Source organism: Pseudorasbora parva, chromosome 8 (genome assembly GCF_024679245.1).
Source record: "Pseudorasbora parva isolate DD20220531a chromosome 8, ASM2467924v1, whole genome shotgun sequence".
Classification (NCBI taxonomy): domain Eukaryota; kingdom Metazoa; phylum Chordata; class Actinopteri; order Cypriniformes; family Gobionidae; genus Pseudorasbora; species Pseudorasbora parva.
In genome coordinates this window covers 19,806,924-19,827,606 of record NC_090179.1, presented here as the reverse complement: position 1 = coordinate 19,827,606, position 20,683 = coordinate 19,806,924, and the positions used below count along the sequence as shown (strand labels likewise).

Here is a 20,683-nt window from a genome sequence, read left to right as displayed (position 1 = left end):
AAGACTGTCCAAATATGCCTGCTTCCATGCTATATATAGTATGCGAAAACAAGTTTCTATATAGAAGCTTAAAGATTTCTGCCAGGTGTTTAATTTATAGAACCTTTTAGGGTTCCCATAATTGGATCATTTTATGGATTTAGTTTGAATAATTCATCTTGAATTCAATCCAAATGAGGTTCCTACTAGACAGTATGCAATGTTGGACACAGCTTACGAGTCACATGGGGTATGGCTGGACTACTTTTATGATATTTTAGTGCCTTTGCATCACTTTTGAAACGTAAAAGCTCTAGTCAATATTCATTGTCAATGCAATAAAAAGTCTAACAGGTTTGGAACAACATCAAGGTGAGTAAATTATGACAGAAAAGTTATTTTGTGGGTGAACTATCCCTTTAAGGTGACAAAATCAATGTGATTAGACAAAACTGGCCCCATCCCCCCCATATTTTTTGCAAAGCAGGAAAATGAAAGAGCAGCATTTTTTATCTCTTTCTCTCTCGCATCCTGTCCCCCACTTTGTGGCCTATCGCTGTCTTCGTGATAGGTTGTGTAACCGAATTTGGCTGCTATGCTTACCTGTTTTGCAAAGTAATCAGTTTCAGTGAGTTGCTGAGTATGGTGATATGTGAGAGAAGGCTGGGAGGGAGCGGCGTTTGTCTGACACCTGCCTCCCAACAGCAAGCTTAAAGATCCTCTGTTTTCTGTCTTTCTCTCTCACCCGCTCTCACTCTCTCTTTCTTTATTGAGGTTAAATTCTTCTGTAGGATTACAGGTTACCTCAGGGGAATGCAGTTAGCTGAGCCACGGCTTTTCTTTTTTTCTGTGTTGAGTGATAGGATGGCTGAAAGGGGCTTAATCACACAGCAACCACAGGCTCTGCGGATCAACACTGAACCTTTCTGAGCATGTTCACAGAAAGCACACTCAATAAAAAAACGATAAAAGCCCCCCGAAATGCCTTGCGGGGCAAAAAAAAATTCAAGAGTTCATAAAGCCAGGCAAACTGTGAACAAATTCATCACTGAGGTAAATTAAACAGCATTTACTTGAGGAGAGCAAGCGTACGTACATGTGTTTGAACAGCATGAATATGTCACAAAGAGCGGCATTCATCCTTCTCCACTGAATGTCTCATTCAACAGTCAGGGTTAAGCTCCTCTCACATATTTGTATATGTATTGCCTTAAGTAAAATGTGACCCACAGCTGACCCTAATCTTTACAGATATCAGCCTGGCTGTGTAAATGTATCCAACCATTGTTGGTGCTACTGCAATGCTTTCTTTCTTAAGACATTGAATAGGTCTTGGAGATGTTTAGATTGGTGTGTTTGAACCATGTTTAAATGGTTCACATCAACCGTAATCATTTTTTTTTTTCTCTCTCACAAATCTTTTGTGAACATTGTCAATAGTCAAAACTGACTCTATGGGCCCTATCATTCACCTGGCGCAATGTGGCGCCAAGAGTGACGTAATATTTTTTCCGACGCAAGTTATCATTTTTGTGCGTGCATGGGTGTGCTGGTCTGAAAATGAGGTGTGTTCAGGTGCATTGTTGGAGTGTTGATATTTTTTAGGCAACTGAAATAGACTGTATAGTGTGTAATAAGCAGAGTATACACATGTTGTGCTCATTAAATAACAAACAATTATATATATTATATATATTGTGCCATTGGCTTTAGAACAGGTTTAGTATTATACTGCAAGTGTACTTATAAGTTTTCTTCATAACCAATTTTTATAAAGTAATTATTTAAAATGGAAAAAAAACGGAAAAGAATGTAAGTAATCATTTACTGAAAATATTTCCCTGATGTAGGGTACAACGGGACTAAATGCATACTGGGGGAAAAGGTGCCTTTGATTTGATTTTAGATGGCACAAAAACATCCGTACTTTGCAGCACTTTCCAAACCATCCGCTTTTTAAGATACTCATGGGAGTGTTTTGGACGTAACATGCATCTCCCATTCCCTTTAAAAGCCAGTAGTGTTCGTGCCATGTGGATTCGCGATTTACATGGCTGAATTTGTGAGAGGAAAGACTGAACGCTCCCCCAGGGAGGAATCCTTTTATTTGCTCTTTAAATAAAAATAAATAAATAAAATACAATAATATTAAGCCATTGACCAACAATAACTTGTAGTTTACTGAGAGTATTACTTTCATAAACAACAAATGAGCTACAAAGTATTTGACTAGTAAACTATCAGTTCACTTGTAGTATAGTTGCAGTACAAATGCAAAACTTGTAACAACAACTGGAAAAATGTAAACTAGTTGTGTACTCAAAGGGTACTACCTTTACACGTAAAGTTTACTTAAAAGTATACATTTATGCACTAAAAAGTGGGCCAATTTAGTCCGAAGTGGAATTGAAACAGTAAAGCAAACTATTACTATAGTACATTCATATTAGTATAGTTTAAAAATACTTTACTTATCTTATTTTTTTGTAAGAGATAGTTAATTTACATCATAATTTATCATTGTCATCATTTAACCGTAAGACTTTGCTTAATCTTTTGAAAGATGTTTGCATGTTTACTGAAGCCTAATGCCTGGCTAACACTACAGGAGTTATAAAATCCTATCCGATTGTAAAATCTGGTTGCAGTACACACTTCAGGAGAATCTTTGCAGATTTTCTTAACTCAAATCTTAAACATGCTCACACTACAAGATATGAAAATCGAGGAGCATCACACACTACAAAATATAGCCTGTCTCCCCAACCATTTTCTAATCCACACTGGTTTATTCTTACACTTTTGTTTTTTTCCACAACAAATGATCATTATTGATACAGCAAGTTGTCATGTTACAGTAGTAGGCTGATCCATTTTGTTTTCACGCTTACAATCTGCTGCGTAGATCACGTGACGCACTTTCTCTGGCACGATAATCGTAATAATATTTTGTAGTGTGTGATGCTCCTCGATTTTAAAATTCTAGAGAGAGAGAGAGAGAGAGAGAGAGAGAGAGAGAGAGAGAGAGAGAGAGAGAGAGAGAGAGAGAGAGAGAGAGAGAGAGAATATCAGCATTTCTTGATTTTCATTTGACAGCACAAATCTACACTGTAACAGTGACGATCGCTTTTGAACTAGGCAGCGGTAAACATTCTGGCACACTACTGTGACATAGCGTTCGTGCTGGGCTTGCCTAAAATACTCAGAAAACAAAACATGTCGTCTGAACGTTCCTTCACTTTATTCTCGGTCTCTCTCTCTCTCTCTCTCTCTCTCTCTCTCTCTCTCTCTCTCTCTCTCTCTCTCTCTCTCTCTCTCTCTCTCTCTCTCTAGAGCTAACATTACAGCAAACTACCTCAACTCAACTCGCGGTCGCCATTTCGAAATGTCCGTCTCCTCGTAGACTTGTTACCTATTGGCTATTGTGACAGTACTGACGTTATTACAATCTTGCTCATCCTGATAAATATCAAACTTGTTTGATATGATCGGGGCGAGCCCGATTTGCGTGAGAGCAGATCGGGAGGTGCAAGATTTGATCTGTGAACGCCTCACATTACCAGATAATCTGCGCCGAAGATTGGAACCGATCAAGTCCTGAAAAAAAAAAAAATTCTCAAGAGTCTCGGGAGGGGAAAATCGGGCATAAATCGGCCTAAAACTCCTGTAGTGTGAGCCAGGCATAAGATGTTTCTGTCCCTCAACTGAAAGGCCAGATAACCAAAACCGAACCTAACTTTTTATTTTGCATTTACAGTCAGCAAAAGTATCTAATTTACCTATAAAAACTGAAAGTAATGTTTGAGAGATCGCATTACCTGCACCATTAAATAATAAAACCTCTGTTATTACTTACTTACTGTGTGCCATTGTAAACATGTGTCATTAATTTCATTATGTGCATATGAAAAAAAAACAAAAAAATGCTGTCAAGGGAAAGGTAGAAAAAATGAGCTCCAGCAAGTCTTAAAGATTTAATCAAAGTCAGCATATAGTGAACTGACTGTTCTCATCTTTCTCTCTCTCTGTGTGTTTCTCTAGGGTCTACTCTGTGCCAGCAGAGCAAGGACAGAAAGCTGCTGTCTAACCATCAGGGCCTTTTCATTTCCTCTCTCCACTGGATCCTTTCAGGGACGTGCTGCAAGCGTGTGATTTCTCATCCAAACGTATCTATATCTATAGCGGATTCTATAACAGCAGTAGGCGAGAATGTGTTGCCATCAAGAAGTTTCTATGAGTCGTTTTTAAATGCACGACGTATAGTGTTCATGCACACATGCCATATGTTGCACTCACAGAGAAAGTCCTTGGGACTGTGTAATACTGGACCCTTTCCCTCTCCATCTGCAATATTTTTTCTTTAAGTCAAGTTCAGAACCGTTCTTAAAGGTGTAATATTTTTCAATCTTTAAATACTAAGTCATTCATAGTTTGTTCCACACACACAGAAAGTATAAACTAACACCTTGGCTCTGTTTATTTGAACATCTGACACAACAACATTGGTTTTGGCCAATGACGTGAGCTTGGGGGGCGGGACTCTGCTCGACTAGCCAATGGTAGGCACACTGGAGCTTTAAGCAAACATTCTCCCATTTTCCCTTCCAGTACTCTGATGTTAGCTGTCCCCAGTGCGCTAAAGTGATAAAGCTGGTCTCTGTCTCTCTGATTATTTGACAAAATAAAGAAAGAAGCATAGCGAGTGGAAAAGTGGCTCTGAACGCCCACTTGTCAAGCGGGGAATTAATCAACCGCTTTAAATGATGTTGTTTTCTTTTCCCTTTCTTTTCACGGCGGACAACTCCTCTAAAGCACTGCAGATTGTAAATAGCTCTGAGACGCTGGGTAGCACATTAATGTTTCATCCCGCTGGCTTTTACGGGAATTGGAGACAATCCGACGGGTGGACGGAATAAGGATACAGAAAGACACGGCACCCGTACAGTGGGGTCCAAAAGTCTACTATTGAACTGTTTCGCATTTTTCACGTCATTACAAGTTATATTATCAGCATATCAGCAACATTCATTTAATTAGTGAAGTAAAAAAAGTGCTGAGGTATGTTTTATATTAGGATGGATGTTTGGACCCCACTATATTCACAGCATCATCGATTGAATATAAGACACTATAGTGAGATACTTACTTTTATCTTTCTTTCTCTCTCCGTTCTTTTTGCTTCCATTTTTTTTAGATTAAAATGGAAATCAATCAAAGCCCTTTTAGTCTCAAGACTGAGAGCGTCTCTGCTCTTTATTCTGAATTTACACAAAGACGGCAGGCTAGCAGACACTTTTAACACCCTCTGTTGAGTCGAGAACGTTTTTTAAAAGTATTGTTAAACGGTTAGTTCACACAAAAATTTACATTTTACTTTCTTTCTTTCTTCTGCCGAGCACAAAAGAAGATATTTGGAAGAACATTTGGTGACCAAACAACATTTGACCCCATTGACTTTTATTGTATTACTGGCAAAAAATACATCTTTTTGTGTGTGTGTGTGTGTGTGTGTGTGTGTGTGTGTGTGTGTTCCACATAAGAAAGCAAGTCAAACATGTTTGGAATGAAATATGTGTAAGTAAATAATGGAAAAAAAAAAATATATATATATATATATAAAATAGCTGTCTGCCTATACCCGGCTTGCATATACAGAGCGGACTGCTAACACACACATTTCTCTTTAAAATATGTTTCCATTTCTTTTCTAGCTATATTTTCTGTTTCTTGATTACCTGCTTGTTCTTGTGCTTGCTGGTTTTCTATTTAAATCTAAATGAAAACCAATCTAGCGCGCATCAGACAGCTTGAGCTTGTTACTTTGACGCGCGTGGGTGTGTATAAAGGCATTAGTCTGTAATATTAATCAAGATTTGCAATATAGCTAGTCTGGTAAATCGTTCGCTAAAAGTGTCCTTAGACAATAGCTTTTCAGATAACTGGAATTGGAAAAACAGACTAAATGAATAAAACACATTTCAGCTCCTTTGCAGTCATTCTGAAAGACAGTTTCACATCATTTTTATAGTTCCCTCCCCTTTTAATATAGATTTTTTAAATGTTAAAACAATTGGGTTTCATTAACTTTCTGTTGGGCAGGTTGCTTTATTCCATGTGAAGGGACTTTATACTACTATATAAAAAAAGAAAGATGTGCTTGATATTTCTCCATTCAAAACACTCCACAAATGAATCAACATTGCAAGACAACCTTCAGCTCACATAGATTCACATTTCATTTCTGTAACCAGTTTCTCTATAGTATAGAGTGGAAAATGCAGATGTAGATTTTCCTTCTAAAGGTGGCTCTCAACGGCCTTTGAAGGGGAAAACACAAGAGATTGTATTGTATTTCCTTTCAATGGAGGCTGTTTCTGACATCAGCGCTTATTTTCTTTTATGTTATGTAAGGTATATTCTGTCAGCAAATTTTTGTTGTTGTAAATGTATGTCTTTCAGAGTATAACTGCAGTTTGATATTATAGCAGTCTAGTATAGCCTACAACACTCCCTGTGCTTGACCTTTGGTAACCGTTATTGTTATTCAATGACATTTGTGTGATTTCTACTGAAGTTTAATCATTAATGCCTGTTGCTGTATATATTTTATGAGACAACCTGACATATATTTGTTGTATAAGACATATATTTTAAATAAAAATGATTGTTCTCAACTGTGCTAGTATGCATTTGATTTAGGTGGACATGAATATAGAGATTAAAAAAAAAGAGCAAAGGCATAATTTTCAACCAGGGCTATTGAAGGGGAATAATCTTTATTTTATTTTACTTCAGTTTACATATTTCATTTTATGCATTATGAAAAAAAGAAACCGTTTTCTAAGGGCAGAATTTGCATGTTGAACTCTTGAAAATTTACACAAGACATTGACTTGCTCTGGTAGTTGTACGCTAATAAATATCAGAGAGATGGTTTTGATAGTTTCATTTTCCCCTGACATCCACATATTCTCATTTTCCACTGTTGACAGCCCGACTGACCTCATGCAAGTTAAGTAACATGAAACGTATCACTTATATTGCTGTATTTTTCTTTTTCACAAGGACAAGATGTAGATGGCAAACTCAAATACATGAATCGGAGTCAAACATTTTTATTCTTTGCTCTTGGGAGAACTCATGACAAAGGTGTCTGAAGGCCTCTTGAGGGCGCTTGTGAGCTTCACAACGCATTCTCCGATTCCAAATGATTGACACACCTGAGGATGCACATATTGAAATGATAATAATAAAACACAAGTACAGGTCTGTGTTGTACAAAGTTTGACGTTTAAACAGAGTCGTTTGGTGCAGGAGAGCAGAGGGATGAAGGGATTTTGTGTCTGAGACGCGTGATTACGTTGGGATCTGCCGAAGTCTCAGCCGTTGTGTTACCGCTGGCGTTTAGTGCCGCACGGTAGCACACATCTTATTCCCCGGCGCTTCGGTGTGACAAACCCGGAGATCAGTTTGAAATAATGAACACGCTCACACACACACACACCCTCTCCGTCTTGTCCTTATGATGTTGTTCTCACAGGGGAATATAAGTCTGTAACCGCTGTCGGAACAGGTCTGACTGGCTCCTTTGTGTTCTCCTGCTGTTCTTCTGTTTATTGGCGAGCCGGCTGATCAATGTTAGGAAGAGTGTTAACTTCTGGTCACCTCGTATGAACTAGACACAAAAAAGGTAAGAGGTTGAAAAGAGGGGAAAATACTGAAAGGTTAGTTGTGTTTTCTCAAGCAAAAAAAAAAACAGACAAACAATGAAGTCAGTTTAAAGTAAATCAGTTCACTTAGAAGTCAGTTTGATTTACATCAAGGCATCTTTGTTTTCTCTGTAGGAAACGGAAAAACAGCTAGGCCTATAAATCAATTAGTCAACATGCAAATGAGCACCAGTACAAAATTAGAAAATTGATTCTTTGTCAAGTTATAATGAGTTATTTTAACCCATAATAAATCCCATTTGTGATCAGATTTTTTTTGCATTAATAACAGCCTGTCTGAAAGCTCTAGCCAACTGGAAGTCGCTTTTATTAAAATTGGCATTTATTAAAGTTTTCCTACAATTTTATTTTGTGATGTAGGCTATGTGAGTGAAACAGCTTCTCGGAAAAGACAAAATGTTGGACGGAACTAATGCTGCCTTCATGTGCTATCGGAAGTTTCCTACTTCCCACTTCAGAAGTCATGATTACGAGCTTGTTGTTTTCAGGTGCTTTGTTGTCGGAAAGAATAGAGGACGCCAGGTTCATAGGCTACTTTTGTGTGTCTTGGGAAATTTTTATTTTAACACTATAACCATTTCAGTCATTTCCCGGTCCCAGAAAATCATAGAATCACTTGCAAACACTAGCAGCACAACATGAAGCATATTGTTTATAATCACATTCACAATAAAGGCCTAATGTAGATCAGAAAAGGCTGCTTAAAGACTAAAGTGGTAATAGTTTTCAGCTTGCTCACTATTCTGGAATGATAGTCAACTACATTTGATTTTTGATGTGTTTAAAATACACAATATGCTTCAAATGATTATTATTTATGTAAATATATACTACGACAAGACAAGTTGTGGAAATCTCCTCTCCTCTCCTCTCCTCTCCTCTCCTCTCCTCTCCTAATAAAACACTTGCCACTGCAGCCACTTTTAATGGTTATGCCACGCCCATCTCAGGAACTTGGGTATCAAAACTATTTCAGAACTTCCCACTGGTAAACCCGACATCAGAGGGCGTTCATGTGTAATTTTTACCTCGGAAACTGGTATTTGCGATAATTCCGATAGCCCCTGAAGGCAGCATAAATGTTGTCCATCTGGAATCGATTGGATGGTTGTGCTTTTGCTATTGGTCAATCTCATGTGAGTGACAGGTTGTCCCTCCCTCATGCCAGTAAACACATCATTCGAGAAGAGATGAGAGAGCTATTTTTTTATTAAAGATTACGAGGGCAGGTTAATTAAAATAAATACAGATCATTTTAATAGTCAATTCTGATTTCATGTTGACGTGAGCAAAACGACTTCTTGCTTGCAAAACTTAACCTTCTCTCTAAAGTTAAATAATGCAACTTTATAGCCCATAGAGCTTTCAAAAGTCCATTAAATACAGCATGAATCGGCTGTTAAAGAGGGTTGTCACATCAGCTCTTTGAGAGGTAAGGCCGAGTCAACAACTGCTCTCTTTCCAGGTAAAGCGTGACCGTTTGTAACTATTTTGCAAAGAAAGAAAATTATGCCTTTTTACTTTAATAGCCGAGACCATTTGAAGGCTCTTTTCAAAGAGAAGCATGTCATTACTCTTCTCTTATATTACTAAAATTATATACTGTTTTGTTGTCTATCTTGCACAAGTCAATTCGGCTGACACTCTGCCCGTGCAATTGCTGTGTATTTTCATTTTTAAATTTCCATTTTAAAATGGCACAGAAGGGTGTATAATAAGCACATTAAAGTTCAAATCTTTGCATTCATCGTATGTGGCAAGACTGAAATCATGTTCTTTGGAACAATCTATATAAAAGCCCTAATGGCGTCTAAACACAATGACGTCTGTAATGACTATAAAGACACATCATAAAGTTACAAAACAAGTCAAACGTTATCATCATTAAATACATTCAAGTAGCACACAATGGCTATGGATGGAATAGCATACTACTTTTACTGTTGCAGCAGTGCATAGCATGTAAAGTACACAGTACACAAAAGGTTGTATATGCATAGGTAACTATCTGCCTAAAAGGGTCAGTTCACAGGAGAGCTAACAACATGGACTAACGTATCCCATAATTCTCCGCATCTATTTCCAGTGTAACAAAAGAGCCAACCCACAACCAAAGCAATGTTCTTCTGAAAAATGCATGCAGTTTTGTTTTTAAGTTTTAGAGGGCCAAAAGTTACATAGTAAAAATAAGCAATAAAGGTAGTAATAAAATGTGTGTTTTATATAGTATTATATAGAGTAGTTTTATAAGGATTTGACTTCTTTTTATTAAACATAAATACTGAAATGTTATATAAAAATATATATGCAATAATAATGCGATTATAAAAACTAATTCACTAGATGATTGTGACGACTGGTTTTGTGGTCCAGGGTCACTTATAATTAATTAATTAATTAATTAATACATTTTATCTTTATTAAAGATAGAAAAGTAATTTTCTCATTTGACCACCATTGATAACACAAAATGCTGCATGTATAAGGCTAACTGTTCCTTTAAGATGGCACAGACCTAATATAATCACACGCATCCGTTTTCTTTCTCAATCGTTTACAGCACATAACTGTGGTTACGAGGATACCTGCCGAGACGGGCATTTTGACTTCATTTTGCGCGCAAGTTCAAAAGAAAAGCTCAAAAGCTGTTTAGATTTTTTGAGCTTAATCTCAAAAGAAAATGGCAATGCCTGTGTGCCTGTATACAGTATATATATATATATATATATATATATATATATATATATATATATATATATATATATATATATATATATATATATATATATATATATATATATATATATATTACCCTTTTGTCAGTCCAATCAAATGATAAATCTAGAAAGGTAATAAAAAAGTATGGCTGCTTATACTATTTCCAATTCATTCATTTGTGTGTATAGTATTATACACATTGTGCTTTGTTGTATACTTACCACACATTGTGTCTAAATGTGCATACTGCTTAGGCTATACTGTACTGTATACTGCAGAAATAATATGCTATTGACTTAAACTTTGCGCATCACACACAGACACAAACACGCACTCACACTCACACTAGAGAGATTTTACTCACCTTCCTTTGCCAATTTGACACCGTGGGATTCGTTTAACTTTGCCACCTTTCAGACGGAGGATGAATGAAAAAATAAGTGAGGAAAGAGGTTTGAGGGTTTGAAACGTGACTGTTCAAAGCAATCATGACTGAAACTTGAAGCTGGGTTAACTTACAAAACAGTACCATGATTCCCACCACGAAAAGAACTGCAGCAATGCTCAACCCTACTTGACGCAGAGATTCGTAATCTGCAAAAACACAAGTCATGTTAGGCATAAATCAAATGTACACACACACACACACACACACACACACACACACACACACACACACACACACACACACACACACACACACACACACACACACACACACACACACACACACACACGTTTGTTTTTGTGAAATGTGGGGATATTCCATAGCTGTAATGGTTTGTATACCGTACAAACCGTATTTTCTATCCCCTTACACTGCCCTTACTCCTAAACCTACCCATCACAGGAAACATGCTGCATTTTTACTTTCTAAAAAATACCTCATCCTGTGTGATTTATAAGCATTTAAAAAAAATGGGGACATGGCCAATGTCCTCATATATCACCCTCCCATTGTAATACCTATGTCATGTCCTTATAAACATTTGTGTCGTCATATTTCACAGAAACATACCCACACACACACAGACACACACATATACACACACACACACACACACACACACACCTGGTTTACTATCTTTCTGGGTTCTCTCTATAGACGTAATGGTTTTTTATACTGTATAAACTGTTGGATATATTCTATCCACTTACACTAACCTTGCCCTTAAACCTACCCATCACAGAAAACCTTTTGCATTTTTACATTTAAAAAAAAAAAAAAAAAACATTATTTATAAGCTTGTTTCTTTATGGTGACCTCAATTTAGCTCATGAGTCAGTGTGCATTCAGATTGAAGTCTAGCCTGATCCAACCAGACTCTTGTATATTTCATTTGTACAGAGTCTGGCAACTCTCCATTGACAAGCGTTAACCTCCTTGAAGATGGGAACTCTATTACTCTGAAACTATTGGATCTGCCCAGAGCCAGGCTAGATCTGTAACCAATCGCTAATGTTTGTCATCCGCAAACGTGCGCACGACATCAACGCCATCGCTCTCAGACACTCCCTCTGTTCGGTGAGTGGACCGGTTAAAATTTGGCTAGAGAAAACCAGCGAATATACCGCAAACCCAGACTACGTACTGAAGGAAAATGAAAATTGAGCGGAAGTACGTAGGAGGGCGGAGCCAGACTAGTTGAAGTCCCAACCAGGATAGAAAACAACACACACAAGCGCACGCACACAGGCTTTGAAGTAACAGTGAACATCAACCAGCATAAAACACCCCTAACTCATGAATCTGGAACATATTCAGGCACTTATAAACTCAATTCATGTGGAATGAATGCAGAACAGAGGCATCTACGGGTCACGGCTAACGAGGCTATTTCTCGAACATCAGATGCCCTGTAGCTGCCCTAACAATAGGAAGTGATTGAAACGCAGACTGTCGCCAGGTCATAAGCTTTAAACTACAGCACTTGAGACAGTAATAGTGCTCCCATGCTCTGTGCTTCTTATAAACACAATACTTTCCACCGACAGGGAGATTGAGTTCCTCGGGTCTTTGTGTCCGGACGCGCTGTCAGTGGCTCGCATGCTGCTGTACCAGAAAAACCAGCAGACAATTGACACCTGAACAGGACAGTTGTGACATCTGCCACATTTCTTGATAAGCTGTTAACGGGTTACATAAGACAGGGTCATTATCGTTAACTGAAACAATGTGTCCAAATATGCCTACATCCATACTATAGGCGAAAAACAATATCTAAGCTGAGTAGTATGTCCAAAAACCGTAGGGGAAAAGTCCCTGTATGACCTATTGCTAAGTGTGCAATCGATGGACACTTTACTATCCCATGAGGCAACAGGAGTAGATCAGTAGGTCATATGATAGTGACAACATGGCGGATATAGTAAATCTGAATTTCATTCATACACATTCATACTATATGAACTTAACAGCCGCAAAGTACGTTTCAAACCAGATGTGATTTCAAACTCTACTATTAAGACCATTTCTGTCAATCAAAATAAAGCTGAAATAAAACAAAATGTAAATACTAGTTGAAAAACCTAAACTAAGCTTAAAATTCGAAATGATGCCTTGGCAATAAACTGAAATATATAAGTTAAAGTAGAAGCATCCAAATTATTAACATGAAATCAATAAAAACTAAGACAAAAAAAAAAAAAAGACAAATGCACATTATCATTGCACTTAAAGAAAACTGAAAATATAAAAAATACTTCAAAAATATATACGTCATAATAAAAAAATAAAAAACATATAGGCCAAAAGTTTGGACACATTAGTATTTGTAATGTTTTTAAAAGTATATATATATATATATATATATATATATATATATATATATATATATATATATATATATATATATATATATATATATATATATATATATATATAGTACAGGCCAAAAGTTTGGACACTATTTACTATTTGTAATGTTTTTGTATGAACTTTCTTCTGCTCATCAAGCCTAAATGCAGGATTGATCAAAAATACAGAATATTTTTTTATATTGTGATATATTATTACAATTTAAAATAATTGGTTTTCAATTTATTATGCTTTAAATGATCATTTATTTCTGTGATGCAAAGCTGAATGTTCAGTATCATTCCTCCAGTCTTCAGTGTCATATGATCCTTTAGAAATCATTCTAATATTCTGATTTATTATGAGTGTTGGAAATAGTTCTGCTGCCTAATATATTTGATGAATAAAAGGTTCAAAAGAACTGCATTTATAAAAAAAAAAAAAAAAAAAAAAAACATATTTTCAAATAATATAAATCTCCTTTACTATCATTTTTTATCAATTTAACAAATCCTTGCTGAATAAAATTATTGGTTTATTTCAAAAAAGGAAAGGGAAAAAAATGACTGACCCCAAATTACTGACCAGTAGTGTATATTGTTGTTACAAAATATTTATATTTTTAAAACATTTGCTTCTTTGTTTTATTATTATTATTATTCATCGAAGTATTATAAAAAAGTATCACTGGTTATGAAAAAATATTAAGCAGCAGAACTGTTTCCAACTTTGAAAATGGATCATCATATTAGAATGATTTCTAAAGGATCATGTGACACTGAAGACTGGAGGAATGATACTGAACATTCAGCTTTGATAACCATTAATAAATGATCATTTAAAGTATAATAAAATAATTTAAAACCAATTATTTTAAATTGTAATAATATATCACAATATTAAAAAAAATTCTGTATTTTTGATCAAATAAATGCAGGCTTGATGAGCAGAAGAATATATATATATATATATATATATATATATATATATATATATATATATATATATATATATATATATATATATATATATATATATATATATATATATATATATATATATATATCAATCATCCATTATAATCATTTAAATCAAATCCCTTATATGCTAGCCCAACTATTACCCCAAAAAAACACATGAGTTATAAAGTATCATCCACGTCTGTATAAATGTGCGGGAAAAATTACAGGCCACCGTTTAATACTTTGGGTTAGGGACTTGTTCCAGTGGTAATTGTGATGTCTGCATTAACAAGCACCATTAATTACAGAATGATTAAATAGATACTTACTGTAATGAAACGGCTCTTCCCATCTCTTATCTGTTGGGAAACATGTACAGTTTAGAGAGGTTTTGACACACTGAACAATACCTGAAAACAGTCTAGGTTTTTTTATAAAATGTAATGGACCATATCATTTTCATAATATGCAAAATAAGAATCTAGTAAACGTGTGGGTGTGTGTTGGCATATTCGTGATCATTGTGATGGATCCATGAGCCTGCAGCTCCTAATTGTTCTAATGGGATGACACAATCAGAGGACTTTTCCTTTCACCTGTTCACCTTAAATTACTTCCAACACAAATTTCTTATGATCCAGTCAGGGTTGAGCCAATGCAATGCTGTTTATGCAAATTACTTAATGACTTGATGGGTAAAAAGTAGTGAAGACTGATATGTTTTTCTTTTATTCATTTATTCACCATTTATTCACCCATGCAATTCTCACTGTGTACATTTTTTGGTTTATTCTTAGCTAAAAACACTTAGTTCTTTCAAAAATATATGTGCTCATTAATGTATATTTACTTCTTTTAAGTAATAAAGTATTCTCGTAAGTTTATAATATGCCATTGAAAATACATACGGGTGAGGGGTTCGAATGCCGGTCGCCATGTTGCTCCTCCAACTTGAAAGAACATTAGCCAAAGAGGGACATACCCATAAATTCAAGCTTCACCTTTCGCATTTTAACACTCGATGGCACCGTGTTGAATGTGATTGATGTTAATCCTGGACTAAATCGGCCACCGTAGGAGTTAAAACTAAAATCAGAATTGAGAGGAACAGAAACTAATATTCACTGGATGGTCATATACCTTTACACCGCTAGATGGGGGAAAATATCACACAGTGTAGCTTTAACTAAAAATAAAATAAAATAAAATAAATTATTTCAGTGTAATACAAAATACTGAATTAAGTACTACTACCATGATGAGTATACACACACTCTAAAAAGTAATTCAGGGGACCTGTTACTACATCTTAAATTCTAATTTATTGTTTATATTATATATTTTAAGTTAAAAACATTAGTTTGTAGAGCTCTGTTTACATATAATGTTGATCATTACATTAGATTTATTTTTTATTTTTTTTAGGTTAAAGTGACTTAATAAAAGTGTCTTTATAATTTCAGAAATTAGGCACTGGATAGTTCCCAGGATTCTTTACATATGACTGGATTTGTTTTTAAGGGAAAGACATATTAGTGTTTAATGCTGTTTATGTTTGACATTTAAAGTTTCTGAAATATTGAACATTTTGTGGTAACCAATATATTGAAGAGTAGATACATGAAAGCAAACACTATATTGTTTTTATAAGCAATGACTGCTAGCCTGGATGCCAGCCAAACTTAGCCCCGCCCACAATTTTTTTAGGTTGGGCAGTTTGGTCTGGCCTCGCTCCATAGAGGTGTAATTATCCCCGAACAGAAACTGTTAGGACCAATGAAATCATCAGGGCGGGCTTTAGACGATGATGGACAGATGATAAACAGTAACGTAATCAAGCACTTCATCAAAGGGGATGGGATTATATTTGTTCAAATCTTAAACGGAGCACTTGTTTATATATGCATTCACCTTCACAAATTTCTCTCAGAAATTATGATCATGTTGGGCAAGTACTCTGTGTATCATTAAATTATTTTAATTTTTTTACAACACCGGCAAAGATCGTTTATTCCAGTGCGCATGCAGACAGGGTTGCCAAGTTTTTACAACAAAACCCGCCAACTACTAGCCCTAAACAATAGCTTCTCGGGGGGTTCTCTGGGAAAAAATGGCATTTGGGGGGTAAAAAGTGTGTTATTTTGGCAAGGTTGCCTGCTAAAATTCGCACTCATGGGTATATATATCACATAATAGTCACTTCAACCCGCGGACATAGAAAACAACCCGCGGAGAAGTGCAGTTGAGCTCTGTTGACATTTGACAATGCGTTGCTTCGTTGCTCTGATTGGTTGTAGGTTTATCCAATTGAGGTCTTTCCTAGTTCGGTTGAAACACGCCCCATAATCACAGCCCAATGGAGCAGTTTCAGACTCATATTCTGACTAGAATTGAGTATGACCACGTTAGGTTAAATGACTGCACTAATGCCAGTGGCAAGTAATATCTCACTTGTTCATTAAATATACATATTCAATAAATTATGTTAGCATGTGCTATGATAGCTGTTGATTTGAACTGAAATAAATACGATTAATTGGTTCCAGGGCTACAATTCTGGTAGTTGGAGCGACTTACTTTTATTGAGTAATCAACTTAAAATCTTTCGTTTATTCTTGTGGAAAGCACTCACGGCCGAGGGCTGTGAGAGAACGGGGCGAGCACCAGTCTCATTATCTGACGGAGGAGCTTCAGATGCATAAATTGTTTTATGTGTGCGGCAGTCATCCGTAAGGAGGCTGCCTTGTTTATTATTAAAGTCTTTGAATTTTTGCCGGTTCCCACCTCCTTCTTCCCATAACAACATACCTCGTTACAATGATACAAATTATTACGTTCCTCTAACTCAATGTAGCTTGTTGGTTGAATGTAAATTCACTAAAAGTTGTCAAAACTCAAATAATGTATGCAAACTGTTGTGCAATTTTTGTTTTGTTTTGTTGAGCCAACACAAAGTGCAGTATACAAAAGAGCCAAGACGTTATGACCACAAAATGCACAATATGCTGTTGGTTCTCAGTGTGCTGCCAAAGACGTAAGAATGAAGCTCACGATCTTTTTCTGGGCCTGGTTTCTATAAGCTTTTCTTTGACTAAAAAGGAAGTTTTTAGCTCTGAAACTTACAGGATAATCTTTTATATATGAAAAGCTCAAGGGAAAGTTGATGTCTCAATTCATCACCCCTTTAAGCTAAAGGTTGGACTTGATATAGTGTTCCTTTACAGCTTACCAACTATCCAGTGGTCCATCGAAATTGACATGTAGCCAAGAATCGTGTTTCCTGACATTTAGCTATGTCGTCAATACAATAACAAAGATTTTAGCTTAAAATTCAGCATATTTAAACAAAATGATAACTGCAAATTATCCAGTCCAGCTGTTTCTATGAATTGCAGAGATCGAGAGATCACTGTATAGGCGCGTCAGTTCATGGGGTGGCAGCCACTGTGTATAAATGATTATATTTCAACAACAAATTGAAAAAAAATAAAAATTATAATTAGATTTAGAAGTTAATGCAAAAACTGCCTAATTCGAAGCTTATGAGTGTTAAGTTAAACTTAAATAGCAACTGAATTTAGGCTAATATTTAGGGCTCTGTTTTTAACCTTTAATATTATAGTAATGTGCAGGTACGGGCTCCATATATAGTTCAAAACATTATCTTACATTAATTCAATTATAACTAAAAAAATGTTTATAAGACAGAGACATATTTTTTTCTTCTGTAAACCACTGTTGAATAAAAATAAACAAAAAGCTATTTTGTAAAACTGCTGTACCGAACCGTGACTTCAAAACCGAGGTACGTACCGAACCGTCAGTTGTGTGTACCGTTACACCCCTAATGTTAAGAGACACCTGTGACTGGTCATAATGTTTTGGCTCATCAAAATGCATCACAGAAAAAGTGTGAAAATATTTCCAAATACTAGTGTTTTTACTGTATTTTTGATATAAACAAATTCCTTGATGAGCAAAAGAGACTTCTTTTAAAAACGAATCCAAGCTGAACAATTTGTGTGTGTGTGTGTGTGTGTGTGTGTGTGTGTGTGTGTGTGTGTGTGTGTGTGTGTGTGTGTGTGTGAGATATTCATAATAAAACATTTTTGACAAAGCTTCCAACAGATTTTGCTATGAGACAGGGGTGAAACCACCCCCTCCAATATATTAACCTATCACAAGTGAAAAGTCTGTAGAATAAACAGAAGATGAAAAAGTTTACCCCACACTACAGCTTTGGAGGCTTTGGTGATTTTGGTGGTGGTGGTGGTGGTGGTGTTAACAGCAGCTGCTATGAAAAAATGAAAAGGGAGGGGAGGTCAGGGAGAGAGACAAGGAGAGAAACCTAATCTAGCATGTACATTCTTTCCTCAAATTCACAGAATTATGAATAGGAGTGAGCTTTTGAATCCAGTTTTTGTCCATAAATGTAGGTTGACAGCAAAGACTTTCAGTGTGAAAAGCAGACGCTTCCCCTTATCTCAATCCTATGGATTTGTCCGTAATTGCTTCTAATTAAATTCCAGCAGCACTCATTCTCTGTCCGGCCCTGTCTTTCAAATTCAATTCTTGCATATTTCAATGGCGCCGCTCTCCCAGGATATATGGTTGGTTGATTCTTCATAAAGCATATCAGCTCACCACGACGGTGCTCCGCAATCCTGCGGAAATGCTGCATTATCTTTAAGCCTCTCAGCGTGGAAAGAGCGTTGAACATTTTCTAATTACCTGCTAATTAGTTTCTACGTTATGTGTGCCCTTGATATGAATTGCACTAGTAAAGAGGAAGACTCTCAGCTATTCATGCAATCCTTGGCTCTGTTACCCTCCCCCAATCCCGCAATCCCACAGCCAAAGTCCTTTTGTTTGAGTGGGAGGTTTTACTAAAGTTATACTTCAGTCAGGGGCATCAAAGCTTACGCTGTATGGCAGACGTCTTGTTGGGGGTCACAGCGGAGGTCATAGGGGAGCCTGTGGAGATGTTTGTGATCGTCGCAGGTTCGGTAAGGTTAACCTGCTGAGCGTGAGGGCTCATTGTCACCGCTGTTGCATTCAGGTCATCTGGAGGAACGAGGAGAACACTTTTGTGATTGAATGGTATTTGAGATATGAGGTGGTGATATAAGCCAAAACAAATAGCGCTGGTTTATTACGCCACCAGCAATTCCTTCAAGATAGATCGAACTTTACAGAGCACGTTATCAAGGTAAGGGAGACCGGGGAATGTCGTAAAAAACACAATTTGCACCGGATCTGTAACTCAGTTTAGCTCTATTGGAAACACTTAGATTCAAAACAGCAAACAGCATAGAATAAACCGATTAAATAATAATAAAATCCTACCATGACCCATGGGTCCAGTGGTGTTAGACGGCGGCGTAGAGCTTTCAGGTGCTGTTGTGGTCTCTGTTTTTGTCACATTCTCAGCTGCATAACCTTTACAGTCAGGAAAAGACACACATTTTGACATTGGTGAGTAAAATACATAATCTTCTTCAAAGACAGAAAGAGTTTGGGTGGAGAAATCTTGTGTTTCTCTTTAAGTGATAACGAGAAGGCAACTATCTATACGGTTGGTCATTTGGATGCGGATCATACTCTCATATAGTTTGGAGTTGCTGCAAAGTAAGTTTTCTGGGACCCTGTTCAAGATCTTGGGTTATTGATTTCCCAGGGGAATTTTCAACAATGTGCCCTGGCAACTTTTCAAATATTTTTCTGAAGGCTGATGGGTATCTCATGATATTATTTATAGCATAGAAAAAGACCAGAAAATGGTCTGAAAAATACCAGTATGGAATTAGCAAACACCATGGACCTTATCTATTGCAATAACTTATGATTCAAAGCTTATATCTTTTTTTTATTTCAAAGTAACGGCAAGAAATTGGGTTGGTATGAATATGAAGATACTAGATTAAAAAAAAAATATATATTGTGAAATTATAATTGCATACATTTCTGATATATAAACACTAATATTAAAATGCAAGTTACATAAAACTGAAACTAAGGATTTACAGATTCGAATTAGAATTGTCGAATCTTTCTATAGTCGACTGATAGTACAATCATCGATGTGTGTGTGAATGGGTTGGGAGGGGCACTATAGTCAGCAAGAGGGTAAAAGGATTTTTTTTTTCCTTTACACACTGCACACAGTAACACATTTTCATAAAGAGACTAAAACTGCCTGCCAACTGACAGACGAACTGACAATGGCTTTCTTATTTAGGTTTAAATAAAAGGTAATGTGGTGGATGAAACATTCGTAAAGCGTTTTCTCATAACAATTTAAAGTCCCGATCGAAATACAGAAAATCACACAAACATATGAAAGAACATTTGGATAAATAAACCTGAAAAAACACCTGGCTAGAAAGGAAAAGAACACTTTGAGTGTGTTTACATGCACGTTCTTAAGCCGATTATGCCTAAAGGGGGTCGCACACCGGACGCGAAGCTCAGCGCCTCGTCTCAGGTATCTCACACCA

The 20,683-nt window shown here is 36.4% G+C and overlaps 2 protein-coding genes across 5 annotated transcripts in view; one reads left to right on the top strand and one right to left on the bottom strand.

Annotated features, from left to right (window-relative positions):
* si:dkey-262k9.2 (uncharacterized) overlaps nt 1-5,439 on the top strand; it is a 32,373-nt gene extending 26,934 nt beyond the window's left edge. For both annotated transcript variants that reach the window (XM_067450295.1, XM_067450296.1), the window contains exon 8: nt 4,021-5,439. In XM_067450295.1, coding sequence (XP_067306396.1) covers nt 4,021-4,066 — 46 coding nt within the window. In that variant the 3' untranslated portion in view covers nt 4,067-5,439. The remainder of the gene's footprint in view (nt 1-4,020) is intronic.
* A 1,299-nt stretch (nt 5,440-6,738) lies between these two features.
* fxyd5 (FXYD domain containing ion transport regulator 5) overlaps nt 6,739-20,683 on the bottom strand; it is a 51,584-nt gene continuing 37,639 nt past the window's right edge. For 2 of the 3 annotated variants that reach the window (XM_067450291.1, XM_067450293.1), the window contains 7 exons: nt 19,533-19,625; nt 19,110-19,250; nt 18,412-18,480; nt 14,516-14,545; nt 10,947-11,021; nt 10,792-10,837; nt 6,739-7,654 (listed from right to left, as the gene is read on the bottom strand). In XM_067450291.1, coding sequence (XP_067306392.1) covers nt 7,630-7,654; nt 10,792-10,837; nt 10,947-11,021; nt 14,516-14,545; nt 18,412-18,480; nt 19,110-19,250; nt 19,533-19,625 — 479 coding nt within the window. In that variant the 3' untranslated portion in view covers nt 6,739-7,629. The remainder of the gene's footprint in view (nt 7,655-10,791; nt 10,838-10,946; nt 11,022-14,515; nt 14,546-18,411; nt 18,481-19,109; nt 19,251-19,532; nt 19,626-20,683) is intronic. The other variant, XM_067450294.1, reaches the window with a different exon arrangement.